Source organism: Thunnus thynnus, chromosome 13, assembly GCF_963924715.1.
Source record: "Thunnus thynnus chromosome 13, fThuThy2.1, whole genome shotgun sequence".
NCBI classification, from domain to species: domain Eukaryota; kingdom Metazoa; phylum Chordata; class Actinopteri; order Scombriformes; family Scombridae; genus Thunnus; species Thunnus thynnus.
Genome location: NC_089529.1, coordinates 15,623,194 through 15,643,976, shown reverse-complemented (window position 1 = coordinate 15,643,976; position 20,783 = coordinate 15,623,194). Strand labels below are relative to the sequence as shown.

The window sequence follows — 20,783 nt, the reverse complement described above, 5'->3', positions numbered from 1 at the left end:
TGACACAGGGAAGTGCGACGATCGGTAACCTAATTCTCATGAGAAGACCACATTTCCCACAAACCCGGCACTTCCTGTTTTGCCATTTTTTCTGGTCAGCCCAAGGATGTAAGAGCCACTGCTCAGTCTTGCAGCCAATTTTTCTGAGCGGCCACAGGCAGTATTGCAGTGAAAAACCCCCCCTGTGGCCCAAAAAAGCATTTTCCCCATAGACCACCATTATAAGAGACATCTTTAAAACTGGTAACGGGACACCTCGAATTGCAAACAAGGTTAATTCTGATTCTTTCTTTTATGAGTTTTTGATCCATGGAGGTTTCATATTTGTAAAATTTTCCTTGATCTGAGAGTGATTTTAAAAATCTGTGACATCACCACAATGTAAAGTCTATGGGCTGAGCCAGAACTCACAGGCGGAGATTGGTTGAATTTGCATTAATTATTGCGATTGCAACATCACTGTTGGTAAATAACGTGAAAGGCGAGTGTAGAAACGCAGAGGAGGAAGCAGCGCTGACAGGATGACATGCACTCTCACCTGCTGTGCAACAGAAGCTTATAGGAAACATGTTCATTATATCTGCAGAGATCAGCTAGTTTTGTTTTCCAAGTCTTTCAAGCTACAGCAACCTGTCTGTCTGAATTTCTTTTTAAAATTAAGTCAAAATAAATGATAAAAAATAGTGTATTCCTTCAAAAAAATTTAAACCCTTCAGTATTTTTTAGGATCCTTCTTAAAAATGTTAGTCTGATGTTCGATGTCAGTGGTTTGATTTAATCTTCAGCTCGTGTGTTTCTATTTTCTGTCAAAATGCTTTAGATTCATCATCATTTGCACCAGGAAGCAATTTCCTATGAAAGCAAGGAACAAGTTGAGTCAAATTGAAAGTAAATATAGTTTGTTTGTAAGTTTATTTCCCACTAATTTAAGATGGTGATTAAAAAGCCAGCGTTATAAACGGAACATAATCGGAAGCAGCTGTGAGATGTAAATTGCTTTTCACTTCATGACACAACAGAAATACAGATTATAGCTACAGTGGCCATGAAGTAGTATAGAAAGTCCTTTTTCAGAGATGAACTATGTAACATTACTGGCTTCGTCTGTTAACATGATGGCTTTTTGTCATTCAGACACAAGTGTCTTTTTGTGTTCATGTTCTTTACAGCTTCATTCGGACATGACAGGATACTTACGGAAAGAGCCACAATACTCTCCCCCCTGCTTCTTACAGTGAATCCACTGATGCATTTTTGCATCAGTTTCATCATTTAATGTTATTCGATATCGAATTCTGCTGCCTATTTTTATAACAGCCGACAAAGCACAAGCATCAAATGACATGCAGTTAAATTGAGACCGTCCTTGTTCTGTTTTGCTGGATATTTATTTATTCATCCATGCGGTTGGCATGAATGAAAATCAAAAATGGAGACAGAGTGCTAGTTGGATTATTATTGTGGTCATATTGAGGTTACCCCCTTGGCCCCGATTTTTAGACTCCCTTTTTATGGAATCTTCTCAATAACTTAAAATGGTTTTTCACTGTGCGTCATTGTTTATTAAACTGATTTTATTTGTGTATAAGAGATGGAGACTGAGACAATAAATGTATTAGCGATTTTAGAAGGCGGCAGAAGACACACATTTAATCTCTCTCTCTCTCTCTCTCTCTCTCTCTCTCTCTCTCTCTCTCTCTCTCTCTCTCTCTCTCTCTCTCTCTCTCTCTCTCTCTCTCTCTCTCTCTCTCTCTCTCTCTCTCTCTCTCTCTGCCTCTCTCTCTCTCTCTCTCTGCCTCTCTCTCTCTCTCTCTGCTGCTGCTTTACACAAATCTGACAGCATTCAATTTAGACTTCTTCCATGTTGACAGGAAATGTTACAAGTCCTGACCTAGTAAGATTTTTCTTTCATGACTTTTATGTAGAAGTGACTCAGGCGTTTATTAAGACATGAGATGGACATGTAAAATTGCTGCCATCACATTAACATAAAGCGGTGCATGTCTGAAAAGGGGCTTAAGATAAAGTTGTTAATATAAGCTGGAATGGAAACCTCAACTAATCTCAAACACAACGCAGAAAGCAGTTGAAAAGTCTGTATGAAAACAGACTTGTTTACTCTTCATTTAAAGGCAACTGAGTCTGATTTTGGTTTTTTAGCAGATTATCATATACTAAACACATTGGCAGTCAACCTATAAGCAAACATGGCTTTCTTCTTTCACCTTCCCAGCATGCATCTGCATCGTAAATGACATTATCACTAACATCCTGCCTCCTCTCTTTTTGTTCAGAACATAGCGTGGGTGAAGTCGTACAATATCTGCTTTGAGCTTGAAGACAGCAACGAGATATTCACCCAGCTTTACAGAACGCTCTTCCAGGTCATCAAGTAAGTCCATTGATCAAAGTCCACCTCAGTGTGTCTCTTTTTTTTGTATTTGTGTGTCCATATTCATCACGGTGTTTGTCCTTGTGTGAGTTTGTGTTAGCTGGATTTTATTTTGGCTGCTGCGGCAATCCTAATGACAGAGCTGATCCCTCAAAGCCATCTCTAACACCTCAATATGTCTCTGCCGCTACATCATGAAACAGCACACTAGCAGTCCGGGTGTCTCTGTTGCCCTCCCTCCCTCTTCTATCTTTTCCTCCAAACCCTCTTCTCCATTTCACTCTGCTGAACACAACCTTGAGGGCTGAATTCTGCAGTACAGAATTTGGCTCTTTGCCATTGGAAGAAAAAATTGTGGTGTGTGTGTGTGTGTCAAGGTTGTGCTAGCATAATACTTTTTTATATATTTAAGAAGTATCAAAAGAGCTTTGCTTTCCATTTCAAATGTTTGCAGTGAGCTAGAAGATGTAAGGGAATGCAGCCCCTGATTTTTGTGTGTGTGTGTTCCCGTGTGCGTGTGTATAAGTGACACCTCCAGTGAATGGGAGGTAATGAGACTAGTAAAGCCTGCCAGTGTTGAGGACAGCAGTCGCTGAGATACAAATCTAGGTAATAAGCTTCACCTCCCGCTGTAATGCAGATCACACCCACCCTCTGTGTGATCAGAGCATTGCAGTCAGTTTGCAGTCGGTTTCCAAAATAAGAGATCCACCAAGTGAAAAACACAAATGCCGGCCGCCAGCAAAGTCAATCCGGTGCACCAAAAAATGACTGATTCCTGTTCTCAAGTGGTGACCCTGCTAAAACTGGCAAAAAAAAAGAAATTAAAAAAAAAAACATTTGACGCTTGTTATTAGTTTTAAGTTACTGCCTGAATGGGAACCAATGTAGAATATTATATCTATAATTAAATGATGCAGGGATGCCATTCTTGATCTTTGACCTTCCTCACCTTGTTTCCCTAGCAATGGCCACAACCAGAAGGTGCACATGCATATGGTGGACCTGATGAGCTCCATCATCTGCGAGGGGGACACTGTATCACAGGAGCTGCTGGACACCGTGTTGGTCAACCTGGTGCCGGCACACAAGGTAAGTGACCAACATGTGATTTTTGACTACACATATTTAAGCATTTACTTTCATCGATACGCACACATATAGTCATATCATGAACGTTGGAGCCACTACAACCTGAACAAACTGAAGTGAGTTGATGTTGTTAGTGGACTGAGGCCAGTATTATTTTCTATCTCCTGTAATTCAATGAGACCCCTGCAGGTGAGAGGAGGTAAAGCAGTTTAAAGAGTTTGTGTACAAATATCTGTGGACATCTGTGCCTTCTATAAGCTTCCTGACGGGAATCTTCTGAGTGGGGAAAGAAAGATGACTTCCTCTTCACATGTTTAGTTTTTGTTCTTTATGACTTGCTGTTTTACTCACCAATTTTCTGTCGGTCTGTCCAGAATTTGAATAAACAAGCGTATGACCTGGCCAAAGCTCTGCTGAAGAGGACTGCTCAGGCTATCGAGCCATACATCACCAATGTAAGATTAAACCTTCGACACGTTATTGTTTATCTTATGTCTCAAGCTTGAAAGCGGCTGTGTGTTTGTGGAGCTGAATTTACATCTTTTATGTCTTTGGCTGGATGGAGATCATTTTTCTGGCTTTAACGCCGGATACCTTGCAGTTATGTACTTCCTGTAATAGTCATAAAATTCAGGAATAATACTTGTCACAGCTTTAACAGTTGTTGATAAATCTGTGCATACTGAAGCGTCAAAGCTCGTCTCATGTAGCCTAATGGGAAGAGCATGACACTAACACTGCCAAGGTATTTAAACCATGGCCAGCCATGCTAGAAATGTCTTGGCACTGCAAGAGGCTCACATCTGAGTAAATGATGTAGCAAATTGATATGTTGGACATGAAAATCAGCTGTTGAACATAAAACATTCGATGCATCCCAATATTAGTCCCGAGGCAACTTCAGTGCTGTAAGATGAGATTTAACTGGGACTGGTAGGCTGAAATGGAGAAGAAGCAAGCAAACAGTATTTTCTTCACAAAGATCTCACTGTTTATAAATGAATTTGTGGTCTTTTGTCGCCCATCCTGACTTTCTCTTGTGTCCCATCAGCTAATTTAAAGTTTGGGTTAAGATGCAGAGACATACACAGAATGTTACATGTCACAGAAAAGTCACACAGATTCACTTTTTCCAGTAATCATTATTCCTCCCTCTCTGTTGTCTTTTTCAGTTCTTCAACCAGGTGCTGATGCTGGGAAAGACCTCAGTCAGCGATCTGTCCGAACACGTTTTTGACCTCATCTTGGAGCTCTATAACATAGACAGTCACCTGCTGCTCTCAGTGCTGCCGCAGCTCGAGTTTAAACTCAAGGTACGGAGAAACGCACGCTCTTTCAGCTCAGCATCGATGTACTAAACCGCTTTGTGCATTCCTTGATGCATAACTTCAGTTTTTTTATGAGCATTTTTGTAAGTTGAGTCTTAGCATCTCACTTTTATCATATCATGTTGTCAGTATCGTTGTTTCATTTGATGCACTGCAGCGTACAAGAACATTTTCCAGATAAATTACATTATCATTATTAGATTTTATGTCTTGCATATTGCGATATTAGTAGCAGTTATAAAGGTAGAAGCAGCTGCAAAGCTTGTGTTAATATCAGTATTGTGGTTTTCATCAACACACCAGACTAAAAACCTGAATTCTCTGACCCATTACCCACAGAATTGCACATTTTTACCTTCTCTGCGGGTTTGTTGATTCATATTAGAAAGATAAAGCAGTCAGCCAGTCAGCATAATGTTGCCTCTGCAGTGTCTCATAAAGGCATCCTGCTGACGGATAACGCTCATTAACTGTTCAGAGTGAGTGTAGGTCACTGCTGTCTCCTCAAAATAATAGCTGCGATAAAATCTCTCCCCCACAGACTCTGTCTCTCTCTCTCTCACCCTCCCTCTTTTCATCTTTATCTCTCTTCGCCCGTTTCTCTCTCCCAACTGCTTTTCCTCTTTTCATCCTCAGTCCTTCCCCCTCTCTACCTCTTGTCTTCCTTTGTCTCCAGCTCTCATTGTACCTGCTGTTTCCTCTTCTTTGCAGCTCATTCTAAAACAAGATTGATTCCAAAGAAACCGCTGCCTTCCTGTGTTATGAAAATGGGGATGTTGCCAATGTAGTTAATGTAAACGACTTGGCGCATTTGTCCATTCGACACGGCCAAATTCTGTGCATCATTTCTCTCTCTGTTTCTCTTTTCCTCTGTCTCTGCAGAGTAATGATAATGATGAGAGGCTGCAGGTGGTGAAGCTGCTGGCTAAGATGTTTGGAGCCAAGGACTCTGAGTTGGCTGCACAGAACAAACCACTATGGCAGTGTTACCTGGGCAGGTGGGGCTTCAGTGTTGTGGCTGTGGCATCCTCAGATCCATAAAAAATCTGAAAAAAATCTTAAAATACCCCTACTTGATATTGATATTGATGTTAATCTTTGTATCAACTCATTCGGTTTGCTTTTAACATTTAATGCCTTGTCTTATTTTGTCACACACAGTTCTTAATAGTTTCAGAAATGATTTTTGCTTTATTTAGATTGAAAAGTGCATGTTTGTGACTTGTTTCTTGGTTTATGACTCTTATGTTTATGAAAAAGTCTTAAACTTGAGGTCCTGAAACATGCAGTATATGCATGCAGCCAGTGCCTGATGGCTCATGTATGTTTTTACCTTGATGGATGTGTGATTGTATCACCTAACAGAGTTGCTGACATAAATGCTTTTTTTCCCCTCCTAAAGATTTAACGACATCCATGTGCCTATCAGACTTGAGTGTGTGAAGTTTGCCAGTCATTGTCTCATGAACCATCCTGACCTGGCCAAAGACCTCACAGGTAAGTCAACTGAAATTTCCTGACTTAAAAGCAGACAAACTCTTTTGAGAAACCTGATCCTGTGTGAGAGAAAGTGTATCCACATTTAATCCACTGCAGTCAGTATTGAGTTGTTTTGCCACTATATGGAGGTGATGGCATGTTAATAGCTCTTTTCCTCTCCGGGAACTTAACAACCCGTAACCTGGAGCCTTTTGTAAGGACTAGGTTCTGCCTCTTTGTTTACTATGTTTTACAAACCACAGTGCTTTGGATATACTTCATTGAAAAAAAGGCACCGTATGGTTACATTGGAACAAACATCATTTTTATACGCTGTTTGGTTAACGAGTGTGGCGAAGGCAGTTCAGTTATGGGACAAACAACAATGGAAAATGTGGCACTGAAATAGATTTTCTTTTGTATGTAATGACTTTTAAACGTCAGCATGATTAAGTTACTTTAGTGGGGAAAAGGCTTATATGCACTGTTCAGTTATACAACACTTGTACACTTACAAGCTCCCCAATAATAAATTAGGAGATTATTGTTGTTCCTTTGTAGTGGTAATTTAGATTCAATGAGGAACAATGAAGTATTGAGTATTTTCTTTGTGTCTGAGGCATGGATGTATTATAAGAGCTGGATACCAGAGTCCAAAGTGGCACTCATTCACTTCAATGAAAATTGTTTGGCTATCACATAAGCCAAAAAAAAGTTTTCCAGCTTTCCAGTTTGCTTCCGTGCTGCGCGGCCCACTGCACATGCACGTCAGTGTTTCTCCACCTCGGCCCATAAACTTCACGTTATGATGACATCACGTACAAAAAATCGCACTTCTAGACTTCTAGACAAACATAAAACAGTAGTGGATTCAACATTTATTTCATAATTAACCTAGTTTTCAGTTCAAGACTTCCTGTCAAAGGATTCACAGACGTCTCATATAGTGGTGGTCAGCGGGGGGGAGGGGGGGGGGGATGCTTTTTGGGTCGCAGGGGATTGTTTGTTGCAGTACCTTTGTTGACCACCGGGACAAATTGGCAGCCAGGCTGAGTGGCAGCTCTCTTAATACATCCATGCTTAGAGGTGGCTGGTTCTCACGTCACATTTGTTCATGTTTTCTTTCACAGAATTTTTGAGGGTCAGATCACATGACCCAGAGGAGGCCATCCGCCATGATGTCATTGTCTCTATCGTAACTGCTGCCAAGAAAGATCTGTCTCTAGTCAATGATGCGTTGCTCAACTTTGTGAAGGAGAGGACTTTGGACAAGAGAGTAAGTGGGCAACTTTTTTTTGCATGTTTGCAACAGTACTGTTCTCATATTGATTTTCAGTAAGTTTTATGTAGGCCTGGATGGTGTGGTAAAAATGTATTATTTTTTCAGTCTATATCGAAAAAATATATTTAGAACCTGAAAATGACCAGTGATCTGTTTCATGTTGGACTTAAAGTAGTTTTAGTCCAAGCCTCTTTTTGGACTGTTTGATCCGCTTTGTGTCAAAAGTGGGCTTTAAGTAACCAAAGTGTCGGCACATCACTGACTTCTTGATACCTCGATTATCCACCACAGCTCTTTACTTTTAAGGTTGCTGTTGTTTTCTGCGTCGATGGTTAAGTTTCCTCTTTAGGACTGCTAATCTCTCCTCTCTAACTAGCCTTCTTTTTATACCAAAACAACAACATTTGGTGTGTTTAGCTAACCCAGCTGTGCCTATTTTGGGAAGTGGGCTGTTCGTTCCTAGAGGACTGCTCTATGTTTGGTTAGAAATAGCTTCGTTGCTGTGATGTGATCGCTTTTAAGTACATTTTCAATCAGTGTAGCTTACCAACAATCACCTCATCTCATAAAGCTCTCATTTGATTTGTTGTCATGACTGAGAATTTCTCTTCTTTAATCTTTTCCCGTCCTCCTTCATCCTCGGCCTATCAGTGGCGTGTTCGTAAGGAGGCCATGATGGGCCTGGCATCAATCTACAGGAAGTACTCGCTGCAGGGAGAAGGAGGGAGGGAGGCCTCCAAACAGATTTCCTGGATCAAAGACAAGCTGCTCCATATCTACTACCAGAACAGCATCGATGACAGGTCTGTGTGCATGTTTTCCTGTTTATATTAAAAACTTAGAGCATCAAAAACAATTCCTTTCCAGATTAGACTCTATGTGAGTTGCTTGAACACAAATTTTCTGTTGGCAATGTACTGCACTTAATTGTGCTTGAATGTATCTTGTTCCATAGATAATCAACTGAATATAGATAATTAAATCACATTGACATATTTTAAAGTGGCAAACACTTTTCTCCCATCTCAAACAGTAAAATCAGGTTTTTAATTCAGTCCTTCAGAATCCAAAGAGGACTTCTCACTGGACCCAAATCATTTGTAACTGCAGTGTGACAATTGTAAAGGGGAAAAAATACCATAGAAGAAGAGATACCAATTCGACCGCCTACAGTAGCTGCGGGGCACCATAATGCAAAACAGCTGTTTTCATAAGCAAGTGAAATATGTGGGACTTGTTTTCTTATCATTTAAGCAGTCAGACACAGTACAAAGCAGCATCACTCACTTCACTTGTAACTGGAAAATTGGTTTGTTTTGTTTTCCACCTACACATTCACAACACGGAGAGCTTACAGTACCTCTCTGGGGGTTGTTGAAAGTAATTCTACAAAATGTCACTCACTGAAATAGAAGTAAATGAGCTACGTTGAGGCACAAAATCCTAAATGACAACACACACACACCAAAAAACCACAGTCTCAGATCTAACTGCAGAAGAGTATCTGAGGTAGTGTTGTCACAATACCAAAATTATGACTTTGATAAGATACATACCTAGATATCTTGATACTAATACTGACATTTTTAGCAGCTTGCAAGTTATGGTAAAGTTAAAGTTACCAGTGTGAATGTTGCGTTTGCATATAGAGATGTTTGGTAAGTTAGCTAAAAAGCTGAGCTACAACTCCAACGGTGAAAAAAGTTTGTCTGTCACAAAATACATCACACTCCTTTGACTTACATTTGAGGGCATGTAATTATGTTATATCAATCACATTTGCTAACCTGTCGCTCTTTGAATTCCTTGAACAGGTCAGCATGTCTGTTGGCAAGATGCTTTGCCAAGTTGGATGTGTTGGCTCCCTTGGCCTGTGTAGATTTAAAACAACTTTTACAGACAGGCTTTGTGGTGTCTGTTGGCTTACCCTGACTGCCGGCTATGTAAGCGAAGTGCATATGACAGAAAAAAAAAAAATCGGTTGGCACGTCCGCTATGCCTGCAGGAAGTGGAAGCAGAGCACTGCACACACACACTGCCCTGCTGTTGCACATCAACGCATCTCATAGGAAATACAAGGGATGCACCATAATATCGTCACGCCATCGGTATCGGCCGACAAAGGATTTAAATATAAATATCGGCATCAGCACAAAATGAACATTTCTGAGGATTTGTTCCCTTCTCTTCTGTAGCCTGGCTCCGCAAGTTCTACTTCACTCAGCTGCTGGACAGACCTGCTGTTTCTTCCCACCTTAACCTGAGTAACAAAACGAGGCTCGGTGCTCCAGTTGGATCCACACGGAGATGCTGAGGCTAGCGGAGGCTGGCTCGCTGTGCTTCCTTCCAGACATGCTGCGGTTAACGCTAGCCCCGACTCTCCTTGTGGATCCAACCAGAGCACCGAGGCCCGGTTCGTTATTTAGGTTAAAGTAGGAAGAAACAGCAGGTCTGTCGGGCAGCTGAGTGAAGTGGAGCCTGCGGAGGGAAACACCGGGACCTCTAGGGTGAAACAGTCCATGGAGGTGCTGCGGTGTTCGGCTGCACAGATAGGAAACACCTCAGCTGACGAGGATGTACCACTCTGTTTGGAAAAAAAAACTTCTTCTGCTTGGTTTATATCTGTGGTTGGCAACCAGCACATTAGGTGCATTATCACCACCTTCTGCTTTGGAGTGTGGACCAGAGATTAAATCCTACACATTAATCCTGTCTGTCTAATAAACTCAGAGAAAACTCTACCGCTTGACCCACTTGGCAGGTTCATTAAAGTTTTAACGCTGAGCTTCTGAACTCCAGTCTTCCTAAGTTCTTCCTTCATATATTGTCTTTCTTGATCATACTTTGTAAAATCTGTGATTGCATGCGTAATATGCGATCAGCAAAAACACTGTCATTCTTAAAGTACCGCTACTAATAAAATGGGGTATAGTACCATTTTCTAACAGCAGGGTCTTGCGATGCCTTTTTAGTATCAGTATACCGTGCAGCACTAGTCTGAGGGTGTAGTTGTTTTTTGAATCACTGCTGCAGTGGAGCTGCTCAGTTGCCAACAGGAAAAGTCTGTATTGTAACAGGCAGTTCCTGAGTGTGTGAATGTGTGAATGTGTGCAACTGTATGAAAGTGAAGCAGGGCACCGTGGTTTTACTTGTGCATGATCAGTAAATCATGGCTCTAGCAGGTCCATAAAATTTTATTTAATTTTTAAAATGTAAGGTCATAAAGCCTTGTTTCTGTTTTATGAGAGGTATTACAGTTTGAGATATTGACCTATTTAATGAATTGAATTAATCTCTGATATACAGTATGTGGTTAGAAACTGTGAGGGACAGTAATCTCATTAATGCACAAATATCTGAAAAATATTTGATCCGTTGTATTTGTTCAGCGGCATTTCATGGCAATTTTGTTCCAAGGTGCCTTCATTTCTGACCACGGTGTAGATAATCCTATAATCCTACAAATGTAACGGTGGGTTAATGACTGCCAGGACTCTCAACTCAGACTCTTAAAGAGGAAAAATAAACATTCAAGGTTAGTTTCCATGGATATTCTTCATTTTTTACCTAATTTCCTCCTTAAATTTTCCCCTCCTTGTCCACAGGCTGCTGGTGGAGCGGGTCTTTGCCCAGTACATGGTTCCTCACAACCTAGAGACCACTGAGAGAATGAAGTGTCTTTACTACCTGTACGCCACCCTGGACACAAACGCTGTCAAGTAAGTCTTCCTCACTTCACACACATAAGATCAACTGCAATTTTCAGTCGTGTTTGTTGTTGAACTGTTAGGAAGAAATGTTTTCCTACTGTACAACTATCCCTCCTAATAATTAGTTTCCCCTCTCCATCCTTTCTTTCTTTCTTTCTTTCTTTCTTCCCCCTCTGTGCCTCTCAGAGCTCTGAATGAGATGTGGAAGTGCCAGAATCTGCTCAGACACCACGTCAAAGACCTGCTGGACCTGATCAAAAAACCCAAGGTAACTCTGACTGAAGCACAAACAAAATTTTAGGGAGGCTGATGGATTAATGTACCCTTGTCTTGTGTTTCTAAATTATTTTTATGTATTTTATTATAGTCTGAAGCATCCAGCAAGGCCGTATTCGCCAAAGTCATGGTCATCACAAGTAAGGAACATCACAAAATTTGTTTGTGACTCTGTCTGCTCTGACTTCTAATGAAACTGCTGAAACAGGATGACCTTACCACTCTGGTTTCAAATCTGTTCCATGCAGACATCAGCTTTTAATTAATTCTGTGTGTCTACAGGGAACCTGCCGGACCCGGGCAAAGCTCAGGACTTTGTGAAGAAGCTGGCTCAGGTCCTGGAGGATGACGAGCGAATCAGAGATCAGTTGGAAACCTTGGTCAGCCCCAGCTGCTCCTGTAAGCAGGCTGAAGTCTGCGTGGTGGGTATTGATGTTTCTATTTTAACTGGTGCCCTTGAAAGTCATGGTAGCCTGGAAATTGTTAGACTCAAATGGACATATTGTACCATTGGATAAAAGTATTAGTAGGAAATGGCTCTAAACTTTTCAATTTTCTGTGTAGTAGTTCTGTTTTTAATGGTGGTGTCAAGCACTGAATCAATATTTTGATTGGTTATCAGAGCCGGTGCAGATTGTGAATCACTCTTCTATAATTGTTTACCTGAAATGTATAAAATCTTGATTTAACAAAATACTCCAACCTTGTAGACCTGACAGGTGGCTGCACAATCTTTTTATAGTTTAATTGTTTTTCTGTGTGGCAGCTTGGTCTTGTGTGTGTGATTATTTTTTCATCATTTGCTTGTCATCTCTACAGCGAGACATCACTAAAAAGCTCGGCAGCCCCAAACAGCCCAGCAATCCGTTTCTGGAAATGGTTAAGTTCCTGCTGGAGAGGATTGCCCCAGTACACATCGACACAGAGTCCATCAGGTAGAGTGTGTGTGTGTGTGTGTGTGTGTGTGTGTGTGTGTGTGTGTGTGTGTAAAGGCATACAACACAAACTTCCAAGTCATCACATTAATACCAAAGACAACAAATGCCAGTGATGTGTGTTTCAGTTGTACATTATTTGACCTTTCTCTTTCACTCTTTGTGTTTCAGTGCTTTGATAAAACAGGTCAACAAATCTATAGATGGAACAGCTGATGATGAGGAGGAGGGCGTTCCTACTGAAGAGGCCATCAGAGCAGGACTGGAGCTGCTGAAGGTAAAAACCTCAGTGAGAAACTCCACACTGCATATCTGTATATTTACTAAATGTAATAGGTTGTAAAATCAAAGCAGGAAATGTCACTTCATTATATAAATTATAGTCTCTATAGTTCTGTCTGTACGGCTGCTGGGTTGAATTGATGTCTGCAACTCTAGTAATCTGTGAATTAAATAGGGTATTATTATCTTTTCTAGTAGAGTGAAATGAGTGTGAAATGACAGACAAGATAAAACGAACATTCATTGATGGATAAAGCCCCCTCCCACAGTTTTGCCCTGAAGGTGGGGCTGAGTGATAGAAACACATTCGTCACATTAATAATGACGGCGTAAAAACGTCTCTCATCTTTCCAGCGAGTTTATGTTTCGAGTTTGCTTTATTAATCATCATTGAACATTATTTATGACATGTCATTCAGCCGTTTGACTCTTTTCTTCCACACAGGTACTGTCGTTCACACACCCGGTGTCGTTCCACTCCGCAGAGACGTTCGAGTCTCTGTTGGGTTGTCTGAAGATGGATGATGAGAAGGTGGCTGAGGCCGCGCTGCAAATCTTCAAGAACACAGGGAGCAAGATGGAAGAGAGTTTCCCTCACATCAAATCGTACGTTTCATCGTCTGATTGATGCATCAATTCGTTCTCTAGCTTATAGCAGGATGTATGAATGCGTGTGTTTAATCATAGATAGAAGTCACTGTTGTTTCTTCATATTTCTCACTGAAGTGCTCTGCTCGGAGCACGCTGAACTCTTTGTGACTTATGACATTGTTTTTAATGGTGTTCTCCTGCCTGCTCCCCCAAGTGTTTTGCTGCCGGTACTGCAGGCCAAAGCTAAGAGAGGCCCCCCTCGCCAGGCCAAGTATGCCATCCACTGTATCAACGCCATGTTCACCAACAGAGACACACACTTCGCCCAAATCTTTGAGGTCAGTCACATTTTACACACTTATAAAATAGTACAAAAAAAAATCATCTGTAGCTCCTAGTACACCATGGCCATAGATCTCAGTTGAACACCTTTATTGCAGCTAGTAGAAATAATGAAACTGATTAATCTGAATCTTGCTATCTCACTAAAACATGTAGGATAAACACACCTTGTTCTTTCAAACCTGAACAATTTGACAGATATAATGTGATGTTCATGTTTTCGTCCACTATGCATGTCTGAAATGTTTGTCTCTTCTCAGCTGACTGTGTGTTTATGTGTTTCTCCAGCCTCTACACAAAGGCCTGGACCCCGCTAACCTGGAGCAGCTCATCACTCCTTTGACCACCCTGGGCCACCTGGCTCAACTGGCCCCAGAACAGTTTGCCGCACCGCTCAAATCGCTAGTCGCCAACTTCATAGTGAAGGATCTGCTCATGAACGACAGGGTACACACGTCATATATATACAGTATATACACGTCATATATACCAGGCCCGTGTTTAGAACCTGAAACTATGCTGCTGCCTGGTCCCAAAAATGATTCATCACAGTTGTAGGATCAGTATTTTTGTTGTCAGTCTGTTCATATATCATGTGAAATGAGGCTTACAGTATTATTTGTGTTGTCTTTAGATCCCAGGCAAGAAGACAACCAAACTTTGGGTTCCTGATGATGAAGTGTCCCCTGAGACTCTGGCCAAGGTCAGCAGAGACCCCTTTGAGTGTCATATCTAACATCATCCAGCCTGATTGCTTCTTCAAAAAAAATTTATATAATCTTTGTAACTTAATTTTCCGCCCCTTCTGTCTAGTTCGGGTTGTTTTTGATCTTTTTCTTTTATCCAAAGAATACTCAGAGACAAAATTATGTGTTTACCATCATCACAATCACAATCTTCACTTTAGTCATTTACTGAAGCAAGTAATGAGAGGATGTTTGTTGTCAGTTCGATTAGTGTAACTCCATCTTTTGTTGCCTAAAAGATGATTCTGACCTTCCCCCCCTCAGATCCAGGGCATAAAGCTGATGGTGAGGTGGTTATTAGGAGTGAAGAACAACCAGAGCAAATCAGGCAACTCCACCCTGAGGATGTTGACTGCTATTCTACACAGTGACGGGGACCTAACAGAGCAGGGCAGGATGGGGTAAACAACAAAGCCTATACTTCTTTTATTAGACAAACTCAAGGTGTGTGTGAGTGTGTGTGTGTGTGTGTCAGCCTCTTGAGTAGCTCAGAGAAAGCTTTGTCTAATCATGTAATTTTCAGTGAAGCGCTGTTTTTTAATGGGTATTGTGGACCCCAGGGGTATGTTAGGCTTTAATCCTTTAATCATTAACACATTTTCAGATAAATAAAGTATTCCTTGTTTACTCTTGTCTCCTCTTCCCCCGCAGTAAACCAGACATGTCGAGGCTGCGGCTGGCAGCAGCGTGCGCCCTGCTCAAGCTGGCACAGGAGCCTTGTTATCACGAAATAGTCACACTGGAGCAATATCAGCTGTGTGCTCTCGTCATCAATGTAAGAAACCGCCACAAGTCTCCTCTTTTCATGCAAAGCTCGTGCTCTTTTTTTACAGCTCTGTATCTTATTTTTTTTTGTTGCTTCCCTTCTTCTTTCTCCCATATTTCTCTAAACTATCTCATCATCCTTCCTCCTCCTAATCATCCTCTCTGTTTTCTCTGCATTTTTCTCTTCGCTCTTTAGGACGAGTGCTACCAGGTGCGACAGTGTTTTTCTCAGAAGCTCCATCGGGGTTTGTGCCGCCTCCGTCTGCCACTGGAATACATGGCCGTGTTCGCTTTGTGTGCCAAGGACCCTGTTAAAGAGAGGAGGGCCCATGCACGCCAGTGCCTGGTGAAAAACGTCAATATACGCCGGGAGTACCTCAAACAGCACGCTGCTATCAGTGGTAAAATAATAGAATAAAATCTCATTTCAGAAAGCACATTTTATTGTGTGTTGATAAGTGACCAAAGCAGCTACAAAATATCTGTAGCATGAAACAGGCCTTACTTTATTTATAGAGATGCACTGATATGGAATTTCAGGGCCAATAATGATAACCAATAATTAACCGTTTTATTTGTGGCTGACACAATAACCAGTGATATTAATCTTATAAATACAAAAATGTGAGGAAGACCATAGATATATATTTTTATTGACAGGTTTATTTTTCCTAATACAACAATGTTTAGAGCCTTCAGCAACCCTACAATAAAGAATATACAACTTTAGTTTATCATTTTAAGATTTAAGTTTAATCCACAGCCAAGGCTTCACATTATTGGACGTCATTATTGTCTAAAAATTACATTATCATATGTATCATAATGACAATAATTTAATTTTCTTATTGGCCAGTTGTACATCGGCCACCAATGTATCATGCATCCCTAATTGCATATATACACACACACACACACACACACACACACACACACACACACAGTATATTGGTCGGGGAAAAAGGAGTTTAAGGGGCTCTGTGGAGTTTTCTTGTAAACAAATAAGATTTTAGGAGGGTTACTCAACAAACTGCATAATGTGTATCCCTGAGGTGTAACAAAAGTGTTGAATGCATTTCTTTCCTCATAAAACACTTTGCAAAGCCAATTTTTTAAAAAAAGTATTTTAAATGCTGAATCGTTTACATCTGTACTAGCACAGTCTTCTTCTTCGCTGCCTTTCTTGGCATGTTTCTGTGTTTCTTGGTGCGTTACCTCCTCCTCTAGATCACTGGGATAGTGTGAAACCATTGGCAGGAAGGTGTATTTTGCCACCCGTTTGCACACGAGTACTCAGGCAACCACTCAATCAAAAAAAAAAAAACACAGTATAGCGCTAGCAGAGGTCAGAAAGTCCACAGGGTAACTTTTTTTTATAAGATCTCTTGTCTTTGGACCAGTTATCACGAGCAATGTTGTGATGAAGAAATAATGATGTAATGTTTACTGTGTGTGTGTGTGTGTGTGTATCAACAGACAAGCTGTTCTCTCTGCTGCCGGAGTATGTGGTGCCCTACACCATCCACCTGCTGGCACACGACCCAGACTACGTCAAAGTACAGGACATCGAGCAGCTCAAAGAAATTAAAGAGTAAGTAGTAAAGTGAAAGATTTTGTCGACACTACTGACGATGAAAGATCTGAAGATGTCTTAAAAAGATTTCACGTTTTAAAAGATAAATTGCCACCCATGTGGAATATTACAGCCTGGTGTTTGAGTACAGGCAGCTATGTTGTGCTACACTGAGATACTGCAGATTCATTTTAAGAGGAAAATGTGACAATATTGTGGCTAAAAATAAAAAAATCCCGCACGCTGATGTGAAACTTCCTCCTTGTTAGGGCTCTGTGGTTCGTCCTGGAGATCATCATGGCCAAGAATGAGAACAACAGCCACGCCTTTATTAGGAAAATGGTGGAAAACATCAAACAAACAAAAGACGCCCAAGCCCCCAACGATCCCAAAACCAACGAGGTACAAACCGCACCTGCAGCTTCACGCACAGCGAATATAAAGTGTGTGTACAGTACGTATTCATCATGCTAGGCAAACCTTTTGTGTCTTCCCTGCACAGAAACTCTACACAGTGTGTGACGTAGCCATGCACATTATCATGTCAAAGAGCACCACCTACAGCCTGGAGTCCCCGAAAGATCCCGTGCTGCCCTCAAGCTTCTTCACCAAACCCGACAAGGTTGGTGTCTGCACCCCAAAACATTTCCAGAAGATCTTTTAATATTTCCAGTGAAGCTGTATGTGAATAGTTAAGCAATAGCTGAGCTGAAAATAAAATCTGCAATGAAAATGTATTTGATTTTGTCAGTGTTTTGGGGTTTTCTGGTTACTAATGCATATGCAGCTCTTTGTGTACATACAGCATAGTAAATTAAAAGATAAACAAAGATTATTTTGGTAGCTGGTAGTATCCTGGTGTTTGTAAATCACATGCTCGCTGCAGTAGGAATTCTCAACAGGGCTGGCACACATTTTGACTAATCAGATTGTTTTCAGTCTTTTTTTTTTTGTGTGTGTGTAATAATTGTCGTTGCTTGTGCACAAACAAGCTCTCTGACACGAGATTCCTTCCTGTTTCAGAATTTCAGCAACACAAAAAATTATCTCCCACCAGAGATGAAGTCATTCTTCACACCAGGAAAGGTGAGCTTAATCAAACCTCTGAAACGGTAACATTGTTGTCGCACTTAATTAAAAAGCACATCCCTAACTCAAACTCTTGTCATTTACCGTTCCTCTTTTCCCAAAGCCCAAGTCAGCTAACGTTCTGGGCGCGGTAAACAAGCCGCTGTCGTCGGCAGGGAAACAGCTCCAGAGTAAAGCTTCTCGTATGGAGACGGCCAGCAACGACGACTCCTCGTCCAACCCAGGCTCCCCACAACGCAGCAAGACCAGGTAAAATAAAAAATAAAATGCACACATACACACTTATATAAAGACTTATGGTGCCATGTTGCTGAGTAAGACACTAAATCCCCTGAAGCTGCAGATGTTCAGTAGTTCTGATTTATGAACCTGCATAAAAAGTACTCTGGATCTAATTATTAACATAATGGAAAACGATGAGAACAAATTTCCTCACAGCACAGTGAATGTGGAGTTTCACTGATATATGCTCAGAGAACATGCAGATGTCTCACATTTAGTTGCAGTTATTGTGTTTTATGTTTATAAAAGAGTAACAATTATTAATCGCTGTGTTTTTAGGCATGACAGCACAGAAATGGACCACAGTGAAAACGAGGACATCAGCCTAAAGCGAGCAGACAGCACGGATAAGGTATAAAAACATCTTTTAAACTGAGATATCTACCGTCATCTATCTGGTCATTATAATAGATAAACAGTGTCAAAATGCTCTTTTCAAGGTCTTAAAAGCCGCATTAATATAATCCAGAGAAAATGAATAATGTCTTTAGCTGCAAGGTCACCGTGTCCATGTTACTGATGAGTTTGTCAGACCAGTCTGTGTAAATATCTTCTGAAAGCTTGTAAGCCAGTAATCATACTCAAAATATCACATTGTCAAGTTATTTGTTCAACTATTTGATCGAAACTAAATGAATTTCCTAGCCATAATCTTCTTGAAACTGTTCCTCCCTCCAGTCGGAGAGATCATCAGGATTGTTATTCTTACATCAGCACAACTCTATTTCTAGGAAATGTAGCTTATTTTCCTTCCTAATACAGCAGTTTAGTCTTAAGAGCAGTTATATCACCAAAATGATAGACAGACAAATATAAAACCTTTTTTTCTTTCAATCTTAATGGCTAATTTGGAGAAAATAAACAACAGTAAAAAATGAAAAAACAGTCTGACTGCACAAATGAGACGGTAGCCTGGGACGAGTTGAATCGGGCATGTTGCTGTGATGCAGTAAAGTGTCGCCAGTCATAAACCCTTGTGTCGCTGTGTTTTGATTCTCCTGTGCAAACACCAGCTGGATTTAAGTCAAGATAGGATTAGCAAGTACACATTGTGTAAACTGTCATTAATAACAGCTTCGAGACCTCCTGCATCACCTTTTTTGTATTCTGAATCAATAGTGTAGCTTTCCTCTACAAAAAGTCAAAAATAAAACCATCTTCTATGTCACATCAATTCCAAATGTTTCACAGTAGCGTTTCTCAGTACATGATTGCTTTTGGAAACCAAAAACCAGATAATTTACGCTTTTCCTGCTGAAACCACCATCTAGATTCAGGAGTGATGTTTTTAAACTCATTGAAGGTTTCTGACTTGAAAAAGTGGTTCAAACAAGCGACAGCAGCACGCCAGTCAACCCTCGTCAACCATTTTCTTCTTCCTTTTTTTTTTACAGGATAGTGAAAAGCCCCGCAGTCGCAAACGGGGTGTGACCTCCAGCGACGACCAGGACAGTAAACCCAAGCGAGGCCGCAAGAAGGCGGCAGCCAACACGACCGCAGTGGCCGAGTCCGAAGACCAGTGGGACGAGGACAATCGGCCAGAAGACGAACAGAACAGCCCGCCGAAAAAAGGACGCAGGGGTCGGCCTCCGAAGTCTGCCGCTCCCAGTCAGGACACGCCTTCCAAAGGGAAGAGGGGTCGAAAGAAGGCGGCCCCTCCTCCGGGGGACAACGAGGAGGAGGAGGAGGACGAGGAGGAGGAGAGGGGAGAGGAGGAGGTGGAGGATGAGGAGGAGGAGGATGACATGAGCAGTGAAAATATGGAGGTGAAGACCAAAGGAGGAAGGCAAGCCCGGGCGCCACGGCGGTCACAAGGGTGAGGAGAGAAACAGTTTAGCAGTAAATGCAGACTGAATGAGCTTCACTAACAACGTCTGCTGATGGCACTCAGATTTCTGTCAGCAGCATCAATTTATGACTCAAACTCTGGTGCTTTTTTTTTTTTTTTTCTCTCTCTCTCTCTCTGCTCAACAGCTCAGAGTCAGCAGAGTCCACACCGCAGAAGAGGAGAGGACGTCCACCCAAATCAACTCAGCCACCTGCCAAGAAACCAGTGTAAGACGTTCACTAGCACAAACACACGTTTATCGTAGTGAGGGATTCAAAAGATTGTTTTTTTTTCTTGAGAAAAGGTCTATTTATTGGAATTTTCCCAAATTTCTGGATGCTCTGGGAACTTTTTTCTCAAATTAAAATGTCAGTAGGTCATAAATAACCCTTCAAGTTCAACATAATTTTCTTAATCATAATAAATAAGCAATATATTGTCACGGTGGCTTAAATAAAATCCAGTGAAAAAGACTAAATTTCCCGTCATGTCGTCTTACTAAACTGCTTTTGATCACAAATGTACAAACCTACAAAATCCACAGTCCTCTTTCTGTAGAAAAATGTATTTAAAAGTTTATCTGAAGCTAATATGAAGCTTCAGCTGACTAAATGAATCAAATCAAGTCAATATCTTTCAAAGTTTAGAAGTCTTTTTTAGTGCCAAAGTTCTTTTTGTTAAGATCCTTCAACTGCAGCTGAACAGGGAAACACTGTGGATTTTGTTCCCCATCACTTACATTATAAAACATTTAAAGAGGATGTGAAATCAAGCTCAGATATGTTGCCTTA

At 41.1% G+C, this 20,783-nt stretch overlaps 1 protein-coding gene across 1 annotated transcript in view; it reads left to right on the top strand.

Moving 5' to 3' along the window:
* Positions 1 to 20,783, top strand: part of pds5b (PDS5 cohesin associated factor B) — a 38,452-nt gene that overhangs the window by 16,236 nt on the left and 1,433 nt on the right. The window contains exons 5-33 of the mRNA XM_067608267.1: positions 2,295 to 2,392; positions 3,358 to 3,484; positions 3,859 to 3,939; positions 4,657 to 4,797; positions 5,695 to 5,810; positions 6,215 to 6,309; positions 7,422 to 7,567; positions 8,225 to 8,376; positions 11,179 to 11,292; positions 11,470 to 11,551; positions 11,651 to 11,699; positions 11,842 to 11,981; positions 12,379 to 12,494; positions 12,666 to 12,771; positions 13,222 to 13,382; positions 13,582 to 13,705; positions 13,998 to 14,156; positions 14,344 to 14,412; positions 14,720 to 14,856; positions 15,107 to 15,230; positions 15,417 to 15,621; positions 16,697 to 16,811; positions 17,063 to 17,195; positions 17,296 to 17,415; positions 17,817 to 17,879; positions 17,986 to 18,131; positions 18,444 to 18,516; positions 19,559 to 19,980; positions 20,139 to 20,219. Coding sequence (XP_067464368.1) covers positions 2,295 to 2,392; positions 3,358 to 3,484; positions 3,859 to 3,939; positions 4,657 to 4,797; positions 5,695 to 5,810; positions 6,215 to 6,309; positions 7,422 to 7,567; positions 8,225 to 8,376; positions 11,179 to 11,292; positions 11,470 to 11,551; positions 11,651 to 11,699; positions 11,842 to 11,981; positions 12,379 to 12,494; positions 12,666 to 12,771; positions 13,222 to 13,382; positions 13,582 to 13,705; positions 13,998 to 14,156; positions 14,344 to 14,412; positions 14,720 to 14,856; positions 15,107 to 15,230; positions 15,417 to 15,621; positions 16,697 to 16,811; positions 17,063 to 17,195; positions 17,296 to 17,415; positions 17,817 to 17,879; positions 17,986 to 18,131; positions 18,444 to 18,516; positions 19,559 to 19,980; positions 20,139 to 20,219 — 3,695 coding nt within the window. The remainder of the gene's footprint in view (positions 1 to 2,294; positions 2,393 to 3,357; positions 3,485 to 3,858; positions 3,940 to 4,656; positions 4,798 to 5,694; positions 5,811 to 6,214; positions 6,310 to 7,421; positions 7,568 to 8,224; positions 8,377 to 11,178; positions 11,293 to 11,469; positions 11,552 to 11,650; positions 11,700 to 11,841; positions 11,982 to 12,378; positions 12,495 to 12,665; positions 12,772 to 13,221; positions 13,383 to 13,581; positions 13,706 to 13,997; positions 14,157 to 14,343; positions 14,413 to 14,719; positions 14,857 to 15,106; positions 15,231 to 15,416; positions 15,622 to 16,696; positions 16,812 to 17,062; positions 17,196 to 17,295; positions 17,416 to 17,816; positions 17,880 to 17,985; positions 18,132 to 18,443; positions 18,517 to 19,558; positions 19,981 to 20,138; positions 20,220 to 20,783) is intronic.